Below are 21,461 nucleotides of genomic sequence, written 5' to 3'. Positions count from 1 at the left end.
AGGTGCAATCAGGTATGAGAGGCTGTATTTATACTGCCTTTATCCCTCTGTTGTTGCTTTTTGGCCTTAGCCATGTTGGGTGCGTTCTCTTTCCTTTGAAAAATAAATACAACTGCTCTGCATATGGTCTCTCAAACATGCTCCAGCTACACTAGCCATTAGGTTTAACTGTAATAAAACTGCTATAGACTGAATTCAATATGAAAAAAAAGTGTAAAGAATATTTGGGAAGAGATAAAAAAAAAGATGTCTCCGATCCATCCAGACATGGATCTTTAATAATCTGGGAGCCATACAGTGCGTTTATAAACGATGAGAAGAATGTGTGAATGCTTGCTATTCAACTTTTCAGCAGACAGCTTGCACACGTGCTGTATGCCTTATAGCCAATAGAGGGCGATGTCACTCCACATAGAGCCTATTATACTACCTAATACCTTGAGAAAGGAAAGAAACCTATTTACACCTACTGTGAGATCACTCACTCACTACTAGCCTTGTCAATCCTCTGATTCATTGTACTTTACTTTTTATTTTGCTATGATGTGGATGTGTTGTTCTAAGCTATTTCAATATTGATCAAAGGTGCACAAAATGTGATATATAGGCTACATCACTGATTTGACTTCTTATATCAATTGTTGCAGGATTAGTAAATAGGTTGATTGATTAATAGTCAGGTATTAATAGGTTCTTATTTTTGTGTCTTTCATGTCTCTTTTAGGGGAGCTGGGGATCTAAATATCCGTGCAAATAAAAGGTACTGAAAAAACAAATTTTAAATAGGCAATGTTCTGTATTTGACATCAACCTAATGAAGTCACATAAAGGTATGTGGCGCTGCATGTAAAATACTGCAGTACTGTCAATTTTTTGAAAAGATTGTAGTTTTATTTAAAGATGCTTACAGTGCAATTGCAACATGTACATTTCATTAGTGCAGGAGAAAATATACTTAAAAAAATGGATATACACATACACCCAAATGTACTTTATTTAATTATAAACATAATGATACATCAATTTAAATACAAAGGTTATACGTAAAATAGTGATGATGACATATTACTAATAATAAACATATAATAAAATATGAAATAAATACAATAAAGTAAATAAATATACACAAAAACAACAACAACAACAACAACAACATAACTTTAAATGTGTACATTTGCTACAGCACGGTCCAGATTTGTCACATCAATTTATTACATCAGTTCACTTTGATGGTTGATGAGGGAGGGGATAACAAAACACATCTCAATCCGATTGGCTAATTTTCTTGTCGATCAAAATTACCTTTTCTGTGATTGGCTGTTCTCCCGAAATTCTCGGAAGTGTCATTTTTGGACTTGAGTAAAACTTCGGCATATCTAGCGGTGGTGTAGCGGCGTCAAGGAGCTGATTCAGAAATTTTGGGACTAAATGGCTACCACAAAGCAGTAAAACAGGTTTGTTTGAACACTTCTCCATATAAGAATGTGCGCTTTTCAGTTTCAGCGATTAGTCGTTATTTTCTTTCGTAGCTTGTTGTGTTTGCTTTCCCAAGCATGATCCGAGAGTTGATCATTGTCTTTTGGCCACAAGCTAGCCCCAATTTTCCTTCTTGTCTTTAAACGTTACTGAGAGAAGGTAACTACAAACTCCATCAAAATGTCGTCTCGCTAACTGGCAAATGGTGCATTTCATAAGTCGTAGCTTATCGGAATCACCTATATCATCAGTAGCACTCTTTCATTCTTATTTACAGCTAATACTGACAACTTTTAAGCTAGTTCGTCTGTTATTGTCATCATCTTCTTCCACCAAAAAACACAGTAACGACCGTCTACTGAAGTTGACATTTCATGGATAAAGATGTTGCTTAGTGAACAGCTTCTACGCCGAATTGTCTCAAATACATGATTCATTTAGGGAAACTCTTATATATATTATTGTGATGTATCTGGGTTTGCTGACAGCGGTGCTAATTTACAAATGTGAGATTTCTCAACGGAGTTTGGTATTAGTTGTCTCCCCAAGCCAGCTAAATTAAGATTACCAGGGCTAATTACATCGACCTGCCTCCTTGTGACATTCCCACAACAAATGCATCGTGAAATATGTAATTATGCATTTTACGTTGTTGAACTTCTAAAGAAGACTAGAGCAGCCTCAATGCTGGTGGGCGGAGGTTAAACTTGATGAAATAACTACTAAATACGGAAGTTGTGAGCGAGTTGAGACATGTCTGTCTCTTCTTGTCAGTTGTCTCGTCTGCTCTAATAATAATAATAATGTGTGGGTTAGCACTTGAGTGCCTCTCATAGCTTTCCTTTTAGTCATAGCATGTGCAGCATGCTTAAAGGAATTCCAAGAAGCTTCTTTAAACTCCTTGGCATTTATTGACAGATTGGGTCAATAACGGTGTGAAGCATTCAAGTGCTTAACATCAAAATAAAGTCAAATTTGTGTTTTTCAAGTTTTCTTTTAGGTTTGTCAAGTTTGTAGCGTGGTAATACTATTTTTGTCGCCTTAAATACTTTAAAAACAACCTGAGGATATTAAAAACTGAGGATGTTAAGAAGACTATAAAAACACAGAATGATGAAGCCGAATAAACAGGCACACTCAAACGCAACACAACAAAACCCTTTATTCAAGTCAGTTTGATCAGTCAAGGTTTGAAACCTTTTGTGTTGGCTTTTCTCGCCTCAGAAGAAGCTTTTTTTAAGATATTTTTTCTTTTTTTTTTTCTCTCTGGGCAGAGCTTGGTTGTTTCACTGCATATTTCAAACACTGTAAACTGGTCTGACAGACCTGTGAAAGTGGGACAGTAGGACATCATTTCATGCAGGTTGACCTAAATACTCTGAAAAGCACACTGCTGATACTCTCTGGCTGCACATTTACATAAAAAAGCATGCAACCAGAAATAATACAGGTTTGTTTGGGTTAGGTTTAGATCCAGCCACACCTTATATATAGACAATAGATTTTTGGTGTTATAGGACAAACCAGTTTGACATTTGCTTGGCAAAGTGTCCATCATTCACTTTTTTTTCTGGAGAGAAAGAGGAATTATAAACTGCAGGATTAAAGAGATGGAGAGAGGGTCAGCATCCTTTTTTTTTTTTTTTTTTTAGAGCATAAAGAAGAAAAACAAAGTCTATGTTTAGGGTGTCTGGTAATGGCTGCTGTTCTGGACAATTTGTTAGCAGAAAGAAGGAGAGAGGGGGAGACAGATATCTTTGTGCATGTTGTTTATGTCTGAGTGAGTGAGTGAGTGAGTGAGTGAGTGCGTGCGTGCGTGCATGCCTGCATAGTTCTGTAGCCCTACATCTGCTTTCATGTGGGTATATGCATATACTAGAGAACAGTAGATCAGTTTACTGGTTTTGTGGGATCTGATCAAAATGTTTTGTGACATCTAGCCTAATTTAGACCCATTCATGGACTTTCATTAATCAACAAATTCCATGATAAGTATACACTCATCTGCCACTTCATTAGGTACACTTGTACAGTTTTGGACTGTTTGTCGGACAAAACAAACAATTTGAATACAGCAACTTGGGCTTTTAAGTAATAAAAACGATTAGGGCTAATCTAATAATGAATCAAGATAATAATTAGAATAGCGCGGATCTGTCCGGCTGCCTTTGTGTCCGCTCCATGAGCAATTTATGCTAATTTAGTTTTTTTACAATATTTGCTGTATTTTTTGGACAAGATAATAACATACAACCACGAGACACTAATGAGGATAGGAATATTGAACCCCCAATTGCTCGGTGCACCTTTCCATGGGCAGCTCCCTCACTGTGACATCTCTCCATTAGTGCATGTATAGGTACTGAGCATTAGGGCTGTGCTCGATTGAAGAAATTCTTAGTCGACTAACGCTCATTCAGTTGTATCGACTAATCGACAGATCTGTAAATCTGAGTTTCTCCGCAAAGAGTCATGCAAAGCGCCTCTTTAATTCTTGTGTTACCAGAGATGTGCTCGTACGTTTCTTGGAAATAAGTCATTCAGCATGAAAAAAGCATAAAACATGACTAATCGACTAAAGAAATCTAAGTTGACTAAGACCAAAACCACCTTAAAGCCCTACTGAGTGTGTGTGTGTGTGTGTGTGTGTGTGTGTGTGTGTGTGTGTGTGTGTGTGTGTGTGTGTGTGTGTGTGTGTGTGTGTGTGTGTGTGTGTGTGTGTGTGTGTGTGTGTGTGTGTGTGTGTGTGTGTGTGAGATAACAACAGAGTGAAAACATTGTAATTTCCCCTTGCGGGATTAATAAAGTATGAAGTATACATTACATTAAAATCAACACAGCCCTACATCAGATTCTTGATTAAACCCAAACAAAATTGCAAACAATTCCCTAAAATGACAAAATATTCCTATTACAATATTAAGGTTCAAGGTTCATTTATTGTCACAGGGTTGCACAACGAAATGCATTTGAAGTCCCTTTATGCTACATAAGAAAAAGAAGAGAAGAGAAGTGGAGGATGAGGTGGAGTTGAGGGAAGAAGCTGCTCTTTAGCAGCAGAGTGGGTATTGAATCACAGGTGTGACAAGAATGAAACCTGTTCATGTACATGCAGGATTTTCTGGTGCATAGTTCTCATGTTTACAGTGAGTAACCGTATTCGTCCTACAGATGATTCATGTTTTCATGGTCCTGTGGTATGCAGCGCTTAGATGAGCTCATTATGGATTTAATGTGGAGATGCCACAGGAGGATACTGTGTATACTGTATGTGGCAGAAGCATGAAGCCTGTCAGGGACTTCCTCTTTAGACGCTGTAAAGGAAGCGAGGCCGACCACAGCCAGGGGCCAGGTTGTGTCATTACTTTCAGCTCTGAGGAGGACGAAGAAAGAAAGAAGAAAGAAAGTTACATTTGTAAACCTTCATCATTTGAATACTTTAACATCTGAAGATTGGAGTAAGCGTTGTTTTCTAATAGGGCGTGGGCATGAATGAGTTTCACTGGTGTAACTGGATGCAGGTTACTCCATATTAGTCCACAGTCAGGAGAGGTGTATTAAAGGGAAGGTCTTCACCCAAAAATTGCCTCTCACATATTGTGTATATATGGAAAACAAAAAAATTGTAGGATATTAAACAAATAAAATAAAAAGCATGACAAAAGCACAGTGTTGCCCACTGAAATCAACTTTTAAAAATCAAAATGCTTCTATTCTTCTGTGGAAACAGTTAAGGATGCACTGCTCTCATACATCAGCGTCAGCACTGACACCGGCGGCAGAGCTGAAACGATTAGTTGATTAATTGATTAGTCGATGAGCAGAAAATTAATTTGCAGAAATGCAAAAAACATTTGCTTGCTCCCGCTTCTCAAATGTGACCATTTGATTTTTCTCAGTTTTATATCATAGTAAATACCTTTGGGGGGTTTTGGCCTGTTAATCTGACAGAAAATGCAATTTGATTTCTCCTTAGGCTGTGGGATTAAGTTACCAATAATCAATTCATTAAAAATGCAGTCAATAGATGAATTGGTTTTAAGTCCCCTTGATTCTTTCACCAAAAATAGACTGCTTTGACAGGAAGACATTTAGGGTAGTGTAAAAGGAAATTCATCTCATCTTCACTTTCATTCTGTCTGCAGAGTGAACAGAGATTTCCATGATGTTTTTGCCCTCCGTTTTTTAATATCAATGTTCAAGTCAAGAGTTTCTGAGTCTGATGTAGGGCTGCACGATATGAGGAAAATGTCAAATTGCGATTACTTTGACTGATGTTGCGATTGCGATATGATTCACGATATTGGAGGGAATGATCCATTTTTTGGATCATCATTCTCATTTTCATTGAAACACAAATAAAAATGTACTATAGTCATGTAGTGTGATTTTTTTTTTGCAAGAATCTGTACCAAACAAAGATGTTTTCCTTTAGTCTGTAGGATAGAATTTGTTGGCCCGGGACGTCTCTGCAGACCCACAATACTTCATTCAGAATGGTTTGACACATATTTTGCCTTTAACAAATATTGCGCGCCCCCTGCGATTTTGATAAAATTGCGATTTAATTCTGAAGCCCTAGTCTGATGGTGCTATAAACTCCAAATATGTGTATTGGCAATATATTTTTCATATTTTATGCTATGAATTAATGGAAGTTTGCTTTGAACATCTTATTTTGGAAGTGAAAGGATGCTGCAGCGCTTTTATTTCATTGTCTTTAAGTAGGCCATTTAATTGTCTTGAACCCACACTGATGCTTTACAATTATTATTCAGAAGACATTTGAGAGTTTTATCAGTGAATACCAGGGGGAAATACTCTAATACTTTAAGGTATTTTGTTGCACACACTGTCGGAAAAGTGTTTCTGTGAGACGTGTTCAGGGTGGGAAATTAACTTTTTTGCCCACTAGCCAAAGTGGCTGGTGGATGCCCAATTTTACCAGCCACTTAAATTTTTTACCAGCCACTTTTTCCGGAATTCAAATTTATAAAAGAAAGTGCACTATTATACTTTTAATTGCTTTATTAAATTACTTATTATTAATACATATTTTATTAATATAAATTTATTTATTATGTGTCAGTAGCTTGTTGATCTTTACATTGTTAGTTAATTTCCTATCCTGGCCTGAGACACACATTCATACGGTTTGATAAAGGACTTAAACTTATCATTGATCTTACAATAACAAGTGTAGCTGTCCTCAATTTAGGTCATCGTGTACGTCTCATCTCCGGTTTTGTGTGTGTGTGTGTGTGTGTGTGTGTGTGTGTGTGTGTGTCGTCAGTCGCGGGGTAGAACTGAGCAGCAGAGAGCCGACAGGATTAAAACGGCAGCAGCTCCTTAAACATCGTTACATTGACGTTAAAATGTCTACAGGTTGGCAGGACGGTCTGAAAGGTTTTGCACGGTCTTTCGCTGTACGTAGCTATGTCAATGCGCCACTTGTTCGAGAAGTACCTTCTCTTTTTCTTTACTTGGCTCTCAACTGTTTGTACAGCCATAGCTACTGCTGACTCCGCGGCGGGCCTCTTAACACTGGGGATATGTCGCCACATTTTTTAACAGATAATTTTCCTTTCGTCTGTACCTCAGCTCAGCTAGCTAGCTACATGTGTCACGGACTAGCGCTGAAAACTAGCTACTCGACTATGCGTGGTCAAAGCCCCGGCTGTGAACGGTTTCATTTCCTATAAGTTCTTCACAATAAAGGCCCTCCGTTATGTTGGTATTTGAATGTTTTTATTATGAAGCAGCAAAATCTGGACATTTTTGGGATTCATTAGCAGTAACGTAACGCGACTCCTATAAGCATTGTTACTTAACAACAGCATTCTTTGACAAAAGCTGTCCAATCCGTTACAAGGAATGTTTTACAATCCACCTGCCACTGTGGCTGGTAAACAAGGCAAAGTCACCCGCCACTTTGAAAAAAATCCCCGCCATTGGCGGGTGCTAATTTCCCACCCTGGACCAATGCCCTGGACGTGTTGCCGTAGATGTTGAGTTGCCAACTTTCAGAAGCAGTTGTGTGTGTTTGTGACTGCGGTGACGTTAGAGCTCTACATGTTGACGTTGCTTTGTGTTTTGTGCTATCAGTTTTCACATATACACCGAATGGCCTTAACATTTAACATGCAGCCAAAATAACCAAATGTAGCAGCGCAGCGGCATTATTTTAGCCATGTTTAATAATGGATGCTAAGGTCACAGGAAGGAGCTAAATGAACTGACTTTATGTTACCTGCTGGGCCTCACTCAGTGTGGTCTGGGGGTCAGGATTGCTTACTAAGTACTCCTATTTTGTGTTTTATTTTTGCAAGGAAGGTTCATGTCATATCAGACTGAGCTGTCGTTATTCAAATTGTAGGCCATAAAGGTCAGTATCAGTCCGATTCCACGCAGCAGCGTACTGAAGTCACTCATAGAGTAGTGCTGTTAACTGGCTGGTTGCTGGCTGGTAGCGGCAGGAAGTGGTTTTCTTGTTGCCACACGTCCTCTACCAGTCAAAATGCTCTGCATGCAGCGTTGTACCTGTAGGTTATTTGACTCCATATACGGTGCATTCAGAAAGTATTCAGACCCCTTCACTTATTCACATTTTGCTATGTTGCAGCTTTATGCTAAAATAGTTTTAAATGCATTTTTTCCCCGCTATACACTTAATACCTCACAATGACAAGGCAAAAACTGGATGTTGTTTGCAATTGTATTAAAAAGAAAAAACAGAAATATGTGTGATTAGTAGAAACCAAAGTGTGATTATAAACCAAGAGGGGGAAAAAAAGGGTTTACAAAAGCATGCACATCCAGATTAATGAATACTAGCTGCTGGACAGAAGAACATGCTCAATACAGAAAAATAGAGTCCGCACACTAGATAATGCTCCCATGAACATGTATTTAGTTACCACCAAGTGACGTTTCAAGCATCTGAAGGACAGCTTGATGCTCGTAATGTCACTTGGTGGTGATAAAATATGTTCATGGGAACATTATCAGTGTGCAGACTTTTCCATCTATTATAAAAAAAAGAGGAGAAATTGCAATTCTTGCCTGATGAAGCACAATATGTTTGTGTTTAAAAATCAAAATAATCAACAGTAACTTTACCAGTAAACCTAAGATAAATAACGATTCCTCAGGGCGTTAGCTGACAACATTTTACACTCACTTTTTTTTGTGTGTGTCTGGTTTCAGGTTATACCGCATCTTGTATGTTTTGTAAATTTTCTCTTTTGTGTGTGTGTGTGTGTGTGTGTGTGTGTGTGTGTGTGTGTGTGTGTGTGTGTGTGTGTGTGTGTGTGTGTGTGTGTGTGTGTGTGTGTGTGTGTGTGTGTGTGTGTGTGTGTGTGTGTGTGTGTGTCAGGAGGCGGGAGGATGTCTGTGGAGGTGGACGTGATGCTGCAGGAGGCGAAAGAAAGCATTGAGGCGGCCCAGAACTACCGCAGTGAACTCCAGCAGCGCCTGCAGGGCCTCAACCAGGCCCGCAAACAGGTGCCTCACCTCTGCCTCACCTCTGCACGTAACACAGATCAGACTTACCGACTTGGACTAAACAGGCCGGATAGCGCCACCATTTGTTTTGGTTTTATGAAGCACTTTTGGCTTATAACTCCTTTTTAGAGTCAGGTTCAATTCTTTTGTGATGGTGCATTTTCCAGTGATATCAAGGAGGCTTTGAAAATACTTTATTTAGATCAACACATAAAAGGCACATGGGCATCCTTCAGTTTATCACAATACATTCAAAATCAACACATCTGCAGATTCCAGGTTTTTACTGGACAGGAAGCGGAGGAAAAATCTGAAATGTAACTGAAGCTGTCAGATAAATGTAGTACTTAGTAGAGCTGCAAAGATTAATCAATTAATCGATTAGTTGTCAACTCTGAAATTAACTGCCAACTATTTTAATAACCGATTAGTCGGTTTGAGTCATTTTTTAAGACAAAAGTAAAAATTCTTTGATTCCAGCTTCTTAAATGTGAATTTTTTCTAGTTTCTTCTCTCCTCTGTGACAGTAAACTGAATATCTTTGAGTTGTTGACAAAACAAGACATTTGAGGACGTCATCTTGGGCTTTTGGGAAACACTGATCCACATTTTTCACCATTTTCTGACATTTTAGAGACCAAACAACTAATCGATTAATCGAGAAAAAAAACATTTTCGACTATGAAAATAATCGTTAGTTGCAGTCCTAGTACCTAGTTACATTCCACCACTGATAATGGATTTGAAGGGTTGCACGAACGCACACACACACACACACACACACACACACAATCAGTCCAGGGTAATATGAAGTGACCCAACAGAGTCCCAGGGGAGTCTCTCTCTCTCTCTCTCTCTCTCTCTCTCCCTCCCTCTCTCTCTCTCTCTCCCTCTCTGCTATCTCTTCCTTCCTCCTGCTGTCTAGATTTACCCCTCCGGCTGCTAGTTGTAAACAATGCTGCTATTTCCTGTCGCTATGCACGTCTCAGTGGAGAGGGACGAGGCCAGATTCTTGTCCAAAAACATACAGCTCTGACTCGTTTTAATTTATCAACACTTGTTTATACTGTATGTAAAGTAAAATTATTTGTTGGGTTTTGTTTTGAAAGCGTTAATACGTTCTCTTCACTGCGGCGGGGTATCATTTTCAATTTCTTTGTAGTAATTTACAATACGTTTTATTTTAAAATAAACGCAATAAAACGTGTCAATGTCTGCAAAGCGTTTCAGCGATGGAGAGAAAATGTTGCTAATAGTTTAGCCTTCTGCTAACTTTAGCCAAAGGGTCACAGTGGCGGCTAGTTCAAGTTCATGTCTATGTAGCTAGCTAGAGCCTCGAATTACAGTTTGCAGTGTTTTCCCTACATTTGTGGAAGGCTTAGGTGCACATACTGTATTTGGCGGGGGGGTTAGGGGTCCTCCCTTTTAGAAAAGTTATGTTTTTTTTTTTATAAAAACATATGCAATTTACCATATCTGTGTCTAAAACGTTGGAAAACCTAGAGCAGATAATAAATAAATAAATAAATAAATAACAGTGAAAAAGCTTAAAGAGAAAACTTGCTAAAGAAAAGTCCACTGGGGACCAACTCCAATCATTAGATCTAAGAAAAGTAATTTAGATCTGACACTCACATTGATTTTACATTCATTTGGCTGCGGAGGTGCCAGAAGCATCCTGGAAATCCCTGACTTCACAAAGGAAACAGGACGGTCATTCTCATAGAATTGTCGCTATATAATGACATCGGGATCACAATCTCGATGTGGATATTTGAAATGAATGACTAGTACTCGAACTAACTACAGGTTACTGTATGAAGAGAGGGGCTGAGGACAGAGACGGGAGAGCTGCAGGAGGAGGGCCGGGATTTTCACATTCTGGCGTTTGTTTGGCCTTTTCCAGAAAACTGCCTACCCCAGCTTTAAGTGACTTCTGTGTTTGTGTGTCAGAGACTCCCTCCACCCAATCCCAGCTGCTCCATCATACATTATCTTTGGGCTTTCTTTCCCATAACCCCCTTCTTTCCCACAGCAGGGATGGCTCACCACCAGATTAAAGGAATCCAGGAAACATTACACACAAACACACAATGAGAATAAGACTGGCGATACCAGACTGTGTGTGTTTGAAAACTCAGACAATACTATCACTGCAGCATCTTTTCCTTGTTAAGAGGAGTCATCCAAACATTCGCCTGATGTCAGATCGTCTCCTCCCATGTTTGATGATGTCTGGTTATATTTTTAGTTTGACTTATTATTTTAACAAAATATTGATCGTTGGTCGTCTTGTGTTGCGCTGATAATAGTCAGGAAGTGATGACTGTCCGTGCTTTATCAGTGCAGCAGTTGTCAATCAGCCTTCCGTTTCCTGCTATCTTTCCATCACTCTCTCTGTAGACTCATTGTGTGCATGTGCGTGTGTACATGCATGTGTTGATAGGGACAGAATGGTGGAAGCAGCCTGTAATTATGCATCTCTTATCTCGTATTCAAAGAGGGAATTTGCCAGGCTGCCGAGCATGACAATGACAAACTTTAGCCAAGAAGGGAAACGTTGGGACATAAAACTGGTTCACAAAATATAGTTGTATGATAAAGACTTATGCTCAGAGGTTTATGTGTGTGTAAATGTTTCTGTTAATTATAATTACCACTGTTTAGTCACAGTTTTACATCACCTGCCCAAAACAATTGAAGCCACACATTGAGGGTGTATGTGTGTGTGAGTCAGAGCACTTACAGTGCAGCTCATGAGTATAGGAGCCCCTGCTAAAGTTGTCTAAAAAGAGGAATAAAAAAACTAAAGTTGATCTTAATGCCTTAATTGAAAAAATAGGAAAAATCCAACCTTTGAGAACACCAATTTTCTTTGTGAATGAATAATTTATCGTAAATAAATAAATGTTCTTCCTTAAAATACAGGGGGCATAAGTACAACCCCTTGATTGCGATATTTGGTATCCTCTCAGAAACAGTTACTAGAGCCCAGTCCAATGTTATTGCATTTACCTCCCTGCTTGCCCGCCGTAGAATCCTTCTAGGGTGGAAATCCACCACACCTCCATCGCTACCCTGTTGGCTGGAGGATGTTATGCTTTTTCTTAAGTTAGAAAAATTTTTTATTTACACTGAGAGGGTCAATGAAAAACTTTTACTTGAGACGGCAACCCATCATTACCTACTTTCAGAACTTAAAAGGACTGGAGCCCGAAACCATATGATCTACCTTGCACTTCCACTTTTTTCTTCTTTCCTCTTTGAGAATGCGCGGTACACAGGCTCATAAAACACCTACTATTACATCATAATAGAGGCAGGCAGAGTTTTATTTTTAAAGGCCAGTTATTTCATGGATCCAGGATACTATGCAACCTGATAAAGTTCCCTTGGCCTTTGGAATTAAAATAGCCCCACATCATCACGTACCCTTCACCATACCTAGAGATTGGCATGGGGTACTTTCCATAAAATCATCTCTCAATGCAAATCAAACCAGCTATTAGGCTAACCATGCCAACCTCTAGGTATGGTGAAAGGTATGTGATGATGTGAGGCTATTTTAATTCCAAAGGCCAAGGGAACTTTATCAGGATGCATAGTTTCCTGGATCCATTAAATAATTGGCCTTTAAAAATAAAAATCAGCCTGCCTCTATGGGAATTTAACATAGGGGTGTACTGACTTATGCCCCCTGTATGTTAAGGAAGAACATTTATTTATTTACGATAAATTAGTCATTCACAAAGAAAATTGGTGTCCTTAAAGGTTGGATTTTTCCTCATTTTTTTAATTAAGGCATTAAGATCAATTTCCAAAAGATGGATTTTTTTATTCCTCTTTTTAGTCAACTGTAGCATGGGTTCCTATACTCATGAGCGGCACTGTATGCGTTGGTGTATAAAAGTGTGTTCTGCAAAGAGGAGGAACTGAAACACAACCTCTACTAATGACAATCCTGCAAGCTTCCTGACAAGCTGCTCGTCAGTAAGGGTAGTCTGTGCTACACTGTGTATGGTATGATATTAGTAGTAGGGCCTTCTTCCTCTGTGCCATAGAGCTCCAAAAACACATTAATGAGCCACATTGTTGCCCTGGGTGACATATTCCTTCATTACCATGAACACACACACACACAGACACACACACACACACACTGTAGTTTATTTTGATTCAATCCCACACACACCGTCCTGCTGCCACAAATACTCACTAGAGCACCAAATGTGGATTAATCCGCTGCTGAAAATAGTCCCCGACAAATGCACTATTTCCTCCTGTTTTTTTTGGGGGGAAATTACTGAGACTACATGAGTATATATATTTGTGAGTTGTTTTTAAAAGATTTACATCTTCAGTAGGAACCAATAGGCTTGGAGCGGAGGCAGACTAACACATGTTGGTTTCGGTCTTTTTGTGGGATTTTTCAATAGTAATGAAATAAACATAGTGATTTCTGCACGTCTGTACCAAATTTAATTGTAATCTGTCCTGAAGTTGTCCAACAATGCTCATTAAATATGTATAAAATGGTTTGAGGGATCCTGAGATCTAAGATCTTCATAGCCAACAACTGCTTCTCTGTTCTCATGTTGCATATGACAAAGAACTTGAAACTCTAAAAAACAAAAACATGTCAACACCTTTTTTTTGTTATTGAAATCTTTATTGATTTTGAACATTTTTAACAAAACAACAATACAACCCCAAAAAAAGACAGCTTTTAAGCATGATAAATTCACCTTTGCATTTTGGGCCAATTATCATTAACCACTACCAACAGACATACCAAAAACGTCAACATCAAATTATAAAGTGCCTATACATCAAAACATCACAAAAATACTAATAGACTCAGCAAAAGACAAGTACAAAAAAAAGAAAAAAGAATCAATCAACCTCAGTCAAAAACCCGTCCCCAAGATTTGTCAAATCCTTCTGTATCATCATTGATTCTGGCTAGGAATCTTTCATATGACACAATTTTCAGCATATTTTCTTTCCACCTATTAATCTCTGGCTGAGATGGCTCCTTCCACACACTGAGAATCACTCGGGCAGCTGCTATCACCCGTCAACACCTTTTTTAATAAATACAATACAAAATGAGAAGTATTTTAGTAGTGAAGCAATGACTATCTGTACGTACCTAGTCTGTGGTTGGACCAGCCCAAATCATGGCTGTGAGGTTTTGAAATGACATAAACATGAATCAGAATGGTGATGTTTTATAACAGCCAGCACTCTTTTCAGAGGGACAACAAGTGCGGTTACTTTCATCTATGTTTTCTTTGTTCCTTAGGTCCGGGGCAGCTCAGGTCAGGCCCGCGAGGCCCTCCGGCGCCACTTCACGGAGCTGCAGGCGGCAACGAGTCAGTTGCTGACGGAGCGATTGGCCACCTTGCTGGCCGAGGTGGACACCATCGAGGCGGACAGCGTCAAACCTCTAGATGACTGCCAGAGCCTCATTGAGCACGGGGTGGGCCAGGCCGACGAGCTGCTCAGAGAAGGTGGGTCCCTGAGTTACAACATTTACTCTCTCTGCTGTTGGACAGACACCATGTGCAAAGGAGTGGTTGCTTGGTACTGGTTTTGCTGTTGTTATCAGGGTTTTCCCTACCATTTATAAGGCTTAGGCGCAGCACCCAAGATGTTTTGGGCACCACCTAAGCCGAATGAATGTAAAATCATTGTGAACATCAAAACTAACTAAATTACTTTTCCCAGATCTAGTGGTTGTAGTTGGTCCCCAGTACCCTGGAAACCCAGATTTCCCGTGAGAGCACAATTTGAATTTGCTCAGCGAGTCACTCTGGCGTTCAGTAATGATGCTCATTAACTATGCCCTTGTAGATTGGTGCCCGAGCTGCACCAATCACATCGGTATATCTGATATAGGCGGGCCAGAGGCGAGCTAAACAGATGACGACAGCGCTGCAACGTCAGTCATTAGTAAACATTGCAAGATGGCTACGGATGAACACCAGTTGTTTGTAACGGCTTTGGCCACTACAATGAACGAGTTAGACATGGCTTTTTATCTAAAAGAGGAGCAGAAGACGGCGCTCGAATCGTCCTCCGCAAGAAGGACGTTTTTTTCTGTTTTGCCGACCGGATACGCCAAGAGTTTCAACTACCCAGTTTTTCCTCTATGTTGATTTTATAGTGGCTGCACACCATGGCAAAATTTCTGCCACCACGGTATCAGAAATAGGGCTGTACAAAAAATGTAGTCGCGGTTGTCTTTTAAATGATCCTGCCGACATAATGCACCCCCTGTTGTCTGCCGCTTACATTGCAATTTAACAACAAGTAGAACTATTCCCAGGTTATTGGGCCCGTCCAGTTTAACTCCACATACTGTTGTGTTGATGTAGTTTATCGTCAAAACGTTTGCTTTCTTCCGAGTCGACCATTAAACGAACAGCTCCAACAAAAACGTCACCGCGGTGGGTCCGTTCTAAGTGTAGACCTGTTGTAGATGTTAAGTGCCCTATAGTTCCTCAACAAATACACTTCAATCACAACTGAAAATATGCCTCATTGTGTGTGAATACATTTATTTGTTTGTGTTGCAGCGAAGTGTCAGTTCCGTTTCATACGTAAAACATTTGGCGGGGGTTGTTGTTCGGACAGACCTGCTAAAAAAAACTCCTAAAGGAAACCCTGCTACCAGTTAGCTCCGCTGGTAGCTAAGCGTATGGGGCTGTGGATACGTCACCTCGTGTATTGTTGTGATTGGTCGTAGTGTTATCCAATCGCGTGCAGTGAGATTTTCAAATGCATGCTTGGTGCTGCCCCTCGATTTGGGCCATTTTCATTACACATTGCCAGACCCTTAATCTTTCGGATTTGGGTCTGGATTTCCAGGCTAGGTCCCCAGTGGATTTCTTTAGCAAGTTTTGTCCATAAGTTCTTTTGGGAATTATTTAATTATTATCCGCTTTAGCTTTTCCAACATTCTAGACACAGATGTGGTAATAATAAGGGTCCAAAATTATATATATTTTTTATTGAAAAAAATGTCTTGAGGGAGGACCCCTAAACCCCCCCGCCAAACACGTGCACCTAAGTCTTCCACAGACCTAGGGAAAACACTGGTTATGTCATAATAAAATCTAACCTTTGGGGTTTTAGACTGTTCTGGTCGAGCAAAACAAGACATTAATGGTTGTCACCTTGGCAATTTTCCCCAGTTTTCTGACTTTTTTTGTGGCTAAACAGTTTATAATCGACAGTGGAAAAAAAATCGTTGTTTGCATCCTTACTTCTGATAAAATGTTACCCTCAATTCCAGTCAGATAAGAAAGTCGTACATGTGTCAAATATTTAAATATAGTCTCCGTCTCTCCAGGGGAAGCAGCTCTGCGTTGTGGTCTCGGGGAGAAGGAGGACAAACTGGGCAGTTTCACCAAGAAGGCCATGCACATCCAACTGGACAGGTAGGACAGAGACAGGCTGCAGGTGTTTCCATCTATAGAGCAAAAACAAATCGCCTGCTATGGGCAATAATATTCCAAGATAAAAAATGAAAAGGCGCCTGTAACTATCCTGGACAGTGATTCTGGTACTTTCTGGTGTTATATTGACGGTGTTCTGTGTGTTTTCCAGCCTCCCAGAGGTACCAGCGTTGGTGGACGTGCCGTGTGTTTCCGCCCAGCTGGACGACTCCCTGCTGGGTCTGCTGAGGGAACGGGTGACCCGCCTTGGCTCCGTCTCCTCCCACCCGCCCGTACAGATAGAAGAGCTGCAGGAGAGACCGGGTGGCACCCTGGTCCGCTGGTGTAAGGTCAGCAAGAGGGTGTGGAATAGACACAGAGAACAATACTCCCATGCCTAGTGATGTAAATGCAATAATTAGTATCTGTGCGCATCAGGTGGATGAGGACTTTGCAGCAGCGGATTATCGGCTGCAGTACCGGCGCTCTGGCAGCGGGGGGAGCCAGTACGAGGACGCCTACATCGGTCGGGACTGCGAGTTCCTGGTTCTCCACCTCGACCCTCACACTGATTATCTGTTCAGGGTCTGCGCCCGCGGGGAGGGTCGCACCGAGTGGAGCCCCTGGAGCATCCCACAGACGGGTTACACCACACTCGCGCCGCACGGTAGGTGAAGACTCCGTTACCGTATCTGACCCAGGGACAGCTGCATGCTAACGTGTTTAGAAGATGGAAATATTATCGTGATCTGTGACAGCAGGTACATGTTGATGTTGTCCATAGAGGTGCTGAGGGGTCTACACCTGTAGCAGGATTGAAGTAACGAATGATGAAAGCCCAGTTTGTTAGCTGATGGTTAGTCTATATCCACGATGGTCCACTTCCGGGATTGCTCCGGTGCCGCCCGAAATTCTGCCCGGATGCATGTCTTGTTAGCCGATGTCCGTTTCCTTCCGCTTTCTCTGCTCCTCAGATCTGTGCAGGGTGAATCCAGACAGCTAGCTAGACTGTCTGTCCAATCTGAGTCTTCTGTTGCACGACTAAAACTACTTTTGAACGTACACGTTCCACCAAAATAAGTTCCTTCCCGAGGCTATTTTGCAGCGGCACAGTGGCTCCGTGCGGAGCTTAGCGTCACCCAAGACAAATGTGATTGGTTTAAAGAAATGCCAATAAACCAGAGCACGTTTTTCTCCCATCCCAGAATGCTGTGTTGACTAGCCAGACCCTCCTCCGCAGTGCTCTGAAAGAAGGTCTGGCAAAGCGAGACTAGCTGAAGTCGACACATAACTTGCAAAAACATTTACCGCTCGAGAAATGCAACCATGCAGATCGTTTTATTCCAGGTTTTGAGATGTCTTCCTTTCTTTACTGTAATACAATGATGGGAAAGAGGCGTATTTGTACATCATAGCAAGTTGATACACGTCAACAGATCATAATCACTGTCATATTTTCTTTTATCCCAGTTACACCCTGAATCGACTCATCCCAGCCACTGTACCTTGAATATAACTACTTTTTTTGTGATCAAGTTTTTTTTTGATTGTACTTTGGTGGGGGTATGTCTATGTAAATGTCAGTGGACTGTATTTATATAGCGCTTTTCTAGTCTTAACGACTACTCAAAGCGTTTTTACATAGTACAGGAACCATTCAACCATTCAACATTCACACACATTCATACACTGTGGTCGAGGCTGCCATACAAGGCACGACCTTCCAAATGTTATCGGGCCTAATGGATCAAATTCTGATAGTGAAACGAGTCATTTCGGTGGGGTTCTGATGCAAGAAAAATCAGTTTCCACTGATTTACAGGCGTGTCTTTCCCCATGTAGGTCTATGGGGAAAAGTCTTTTTGGGCCCTGGCCCAGCGTCCAGCGCACTTCCTGAGGGCCTGAAAAATACATTTGTTGACCAGCTGTGTCTGTGTGTCTGTGTGTCGTGTGTGTGTGTGTGTGTGTGTGTGTGTGTGTGTGTGTGTGTGTGTGTGTGTGTGTGTGTGGTTTTTGCTCTCTCATGATCCAGAGTGGTGTCCAGGCACTGAGGGCTACATCCTGAGCAGCAGGAGAAACATCGCTCTACGCAGTGACTCCTCCCAGTCGCGCTGCCCCGTCCTCTACTCCAACGCACCCACCTACTTCTGTGGCCAGACGCTCACCTTCAAGTATGCACGCTGACCCACTCAGATACTAATAGATTTATGGATGCCTTGCAACTGGAAAAATAAATTCATGTTGGATTGTTTTATGCAAATAGTTTTGTGTGTGTGTGTGTGTGTGTGTGTGTGTGTGTGTGTAGGATGTCTGCAGCAGGTCCGATGGATCGGAGGGACAGTCTGGGTGTGTGCGTGGACAGCGGGAGGGGGGAAGAGTCCCTTCAGAGAGACCAGGCCGTCTGCATTTCCACCAACGGTAAGCTGACACGGACAGAGTGTCATTTCAATTTGTTTTAGGGATATAAGGATGGCCATATTCTGTAGCTACCGTATGTCAACAAATCTCACGTACATCCAGTTTGATATTAAGTTTGACTGTAAAGTCGACACAAAATGCTTCATTCTCGCAACCTATTTTCACACATAACGTGTAACTTTGTTAAGTTGTAGTTTAAGTACAGATGCAACTTAACAAATTAGGGTTAGGTAACTGTAATCAAAACATTGTCGCAGAGTGACGTTTTACTTTGTGCAGTGACAACATTGAATAGAGACTTACAATTTATCAAAAAAGAGAATATGTGTGTGGCAGACAGGCTGTCTAAGGGGCAGGAAAAAATGCCAGTGTGCAAATTGTTTTCTAGCTTGTAGGGAAGCCTTTATGGCACTGCATTGTGTTTAATCCACTGGAAGGGCAGCCTAAAGGGGACTGTGTCACGTTTTATTGCACATTGGGTCACCATAGAGGGCATTTATCAGATTTAATCTTCCAGAGGGGCATCAAAGAGGGCACTTTTGCAGCGTTTCTTTTTTCGAACACGGGGGCACCAGAGAGGGCGACCCTGAGTCCAACAGTGAATCTTAACCTTACCTTGTTCATACTTCTATTATGACGCTCAAACAAATGGATCCACGGTAGAGCTGGGCAATATATTGATATTATATCGGTATCGTGATATGAGACTAGATATCGTCTTAGATTTTGGATATCGTAATATCGTGATATATGATAAGTGTTGTCTTCTCCTTGTTTTAAAGGCTGCATTACAGTAAAGTGATGTCATTTTCTATTATTTGCCTTTACCCACTTAGTCATTATATGCACATCACTGATGATTATTTATCAAAAATCTCATTGTGTAAATATGTTGTGAAAGCACCAATAAACAACACTAGAATATCGTTGCGGTATCGATATAGAGGTATTTGTTCAAAAATATCGTGATATTTCATTTTCTCCATATCGCCCAGCCCTAATCCACGGTTTAACAGACATGTCTTTTTTGTCACTTTTTTGTCCAAGGTTGTCACTTTTGCCGTTTTGTTTTTGCGCTTTTTTTTTTACATTTGTTTTTCTTTTTTGCGCCACGTTTTTTGAGGCTTTTTCCAAAAAAATCACTTTTTTCAACCATCTTTTTTCAATTGTTTTCGACAAATGCTATAAAATTGAATAAAACGAAATGAAAAAAAATGAAAGTAGTGAACTGATCATTTATTTTACTTGTGAAGAGCGTTGTAGGGAACCATCCACGTTATTTTTTTTTTGGACAATTCAGTTGAAAGAAACCCAAATTTCTGATATAGAAGCTTTCTGAAAATAGGTCAAATTTGACCTGAGGACAACAGGAGGGTTAAAAAAAACAACAACAAACTATTAAATAAAGTGATGTAACAGTACGGAGCGTGGATGTCTATCCTCTCAGGTGCTGTATTCGTCAACGGTAAAGAGATGACCAACCAGCTGCCGGCCATCACCGTGGGCTCCGCGGTCACCTTCGACATGGAAGTGGTGAACCTGTTTCCCATCAGCAACAACAACCTGAGCGAGGGGGGCAACTTCAAGCTGAGGGTGACCATCGGCTCAGGGAACCGGGAGGTGGTGTTTGATTGGCTGGTGGACCAGGCGGTGGACTGCCTCTTCTTCGGCTGCTCTTTCGTCCACTCCGGCTGGAAAGTGCTGGTGTTTTAACGGATCCTTTTTAATCCGCTGGCGTCCAGGAGCACGTCGCCGCGGGCTCGGTCATCTCCAGTTTAAATGTTTCTCTTCCGTTGTCCTACCTAATAGGGTGCAGAGTCTGGAAACAATCAGTCAATTCATCCCAGAATTTCTTCAACAGCCGTTAACTTCCAAATTTGCAGCTACCAGGGACGTCACAGGAAGGGCTTAGCCCCCAGGGTATGCGTAACCCTCAGCCCGGTCTCATGGCAGTTGGTGATATGGTCACGTCATTGAATCTATTGAGTCGTGGACAGTGTTGCAGTTCCTTTCCCCGTTCTTCTTTTCCTAACCACAACCGTCCCGCTGTTGTGGCGTTTCATTTCCCAGTTGTTGTGTGCCCCTGCGCCCGGGGATGCGCCCGGAGATGCGCCCGGGGATCGCGTCCCACGTGTGGCGGTCCATCCTGTTGTTGTGGCCGGCGTGTGGCGCCTCATTTCCCAGTTTTTTTTTTTTTTGTACCCCAGAGCAGGTTCAAAAATCGTGACCTGTACACGTTCAAAATTTGTGGCGTAAATTGTGACCTGTACAGGAAACAATAAATCAAAATGACGTGACTATTTCACAACCTGGCGTGAGACCGGGTTGTAACCCTCGCAGCTACTTGCAATTCTAAAACCTGCCAGTTTACACCAATGCGACGAGAGGAGACGGTTAGACTTTTTGTAGTTCGGTTCTAACTTTTGACTTTGACTTTTTTTTGTAGCTGGATATATCATTCGTTTGTGTCTCAATATGAATGTGGATAACGTTAGCGATAGTGAGATGCTTTGCTGCAGTTGCGTCTCTAATGATGAATCGGCGAAAACCTTTTCTTTCTTTGGTTCACTCGTGCGTTGGTCGCTACTCTGTCTGGCACATAATTGCCGTTAACCGTTCGTA

At 41.1% G+C, this 21,461-nt stretch overlaps 1 protein-coding gene across 1 annotated transcript; it reads left to right on the top strand.

The window, feature by feature from the left end:
* The first annotated feature begins 1,360 nt into the window (after positions 1-1,360).
* crlf3 (cytokine receptor-like factor 3) lies at positions 1,361-21,428 on the top strand. Its single transcript, XM_039825799.1, has 9 exons — positions 1,361-1,454; positions 8,852-8,979; positions 14,285-14,492; positions 16,337-16,424; positions 16,594-16,771; positions 16,860-17,088; positions 18,454-18,592; positions 18,727-18,839; positions 20,287-21,428. Exons 2-9 carry the CDS (start codon positions 8,863-8,865, stop codon positions 20,550-20,552), a joined length of 1,338 nt encoding a protein of 445 aa, XP_039681733.1. The 5' UTR covers positions 1,361-1,454; positions 8,852-8,862; the 3' UTR covers positions 20,553-21,428.
* The last annotated feature ends 33 nt before the right edge of the window (positions 21,429-21,461 follow it).

Source organism: Perca fluviatilis, chromosome 15 (assembly GCF_010015445.1).
Source record: "Perca fluviatilis chromosome 15, GENO_Pfluv_1.0, whole genome shotgun sequence".
Classification (NCBI taxonomy): Eukaryota; Metazoa; Chordata; class Actinopteri; order Perciformes; family Percidae; genus Perca; species Perca fluviatilis.
This window is presented reverse-complemented; position numbering and strand designations above follow the sequence as displayed.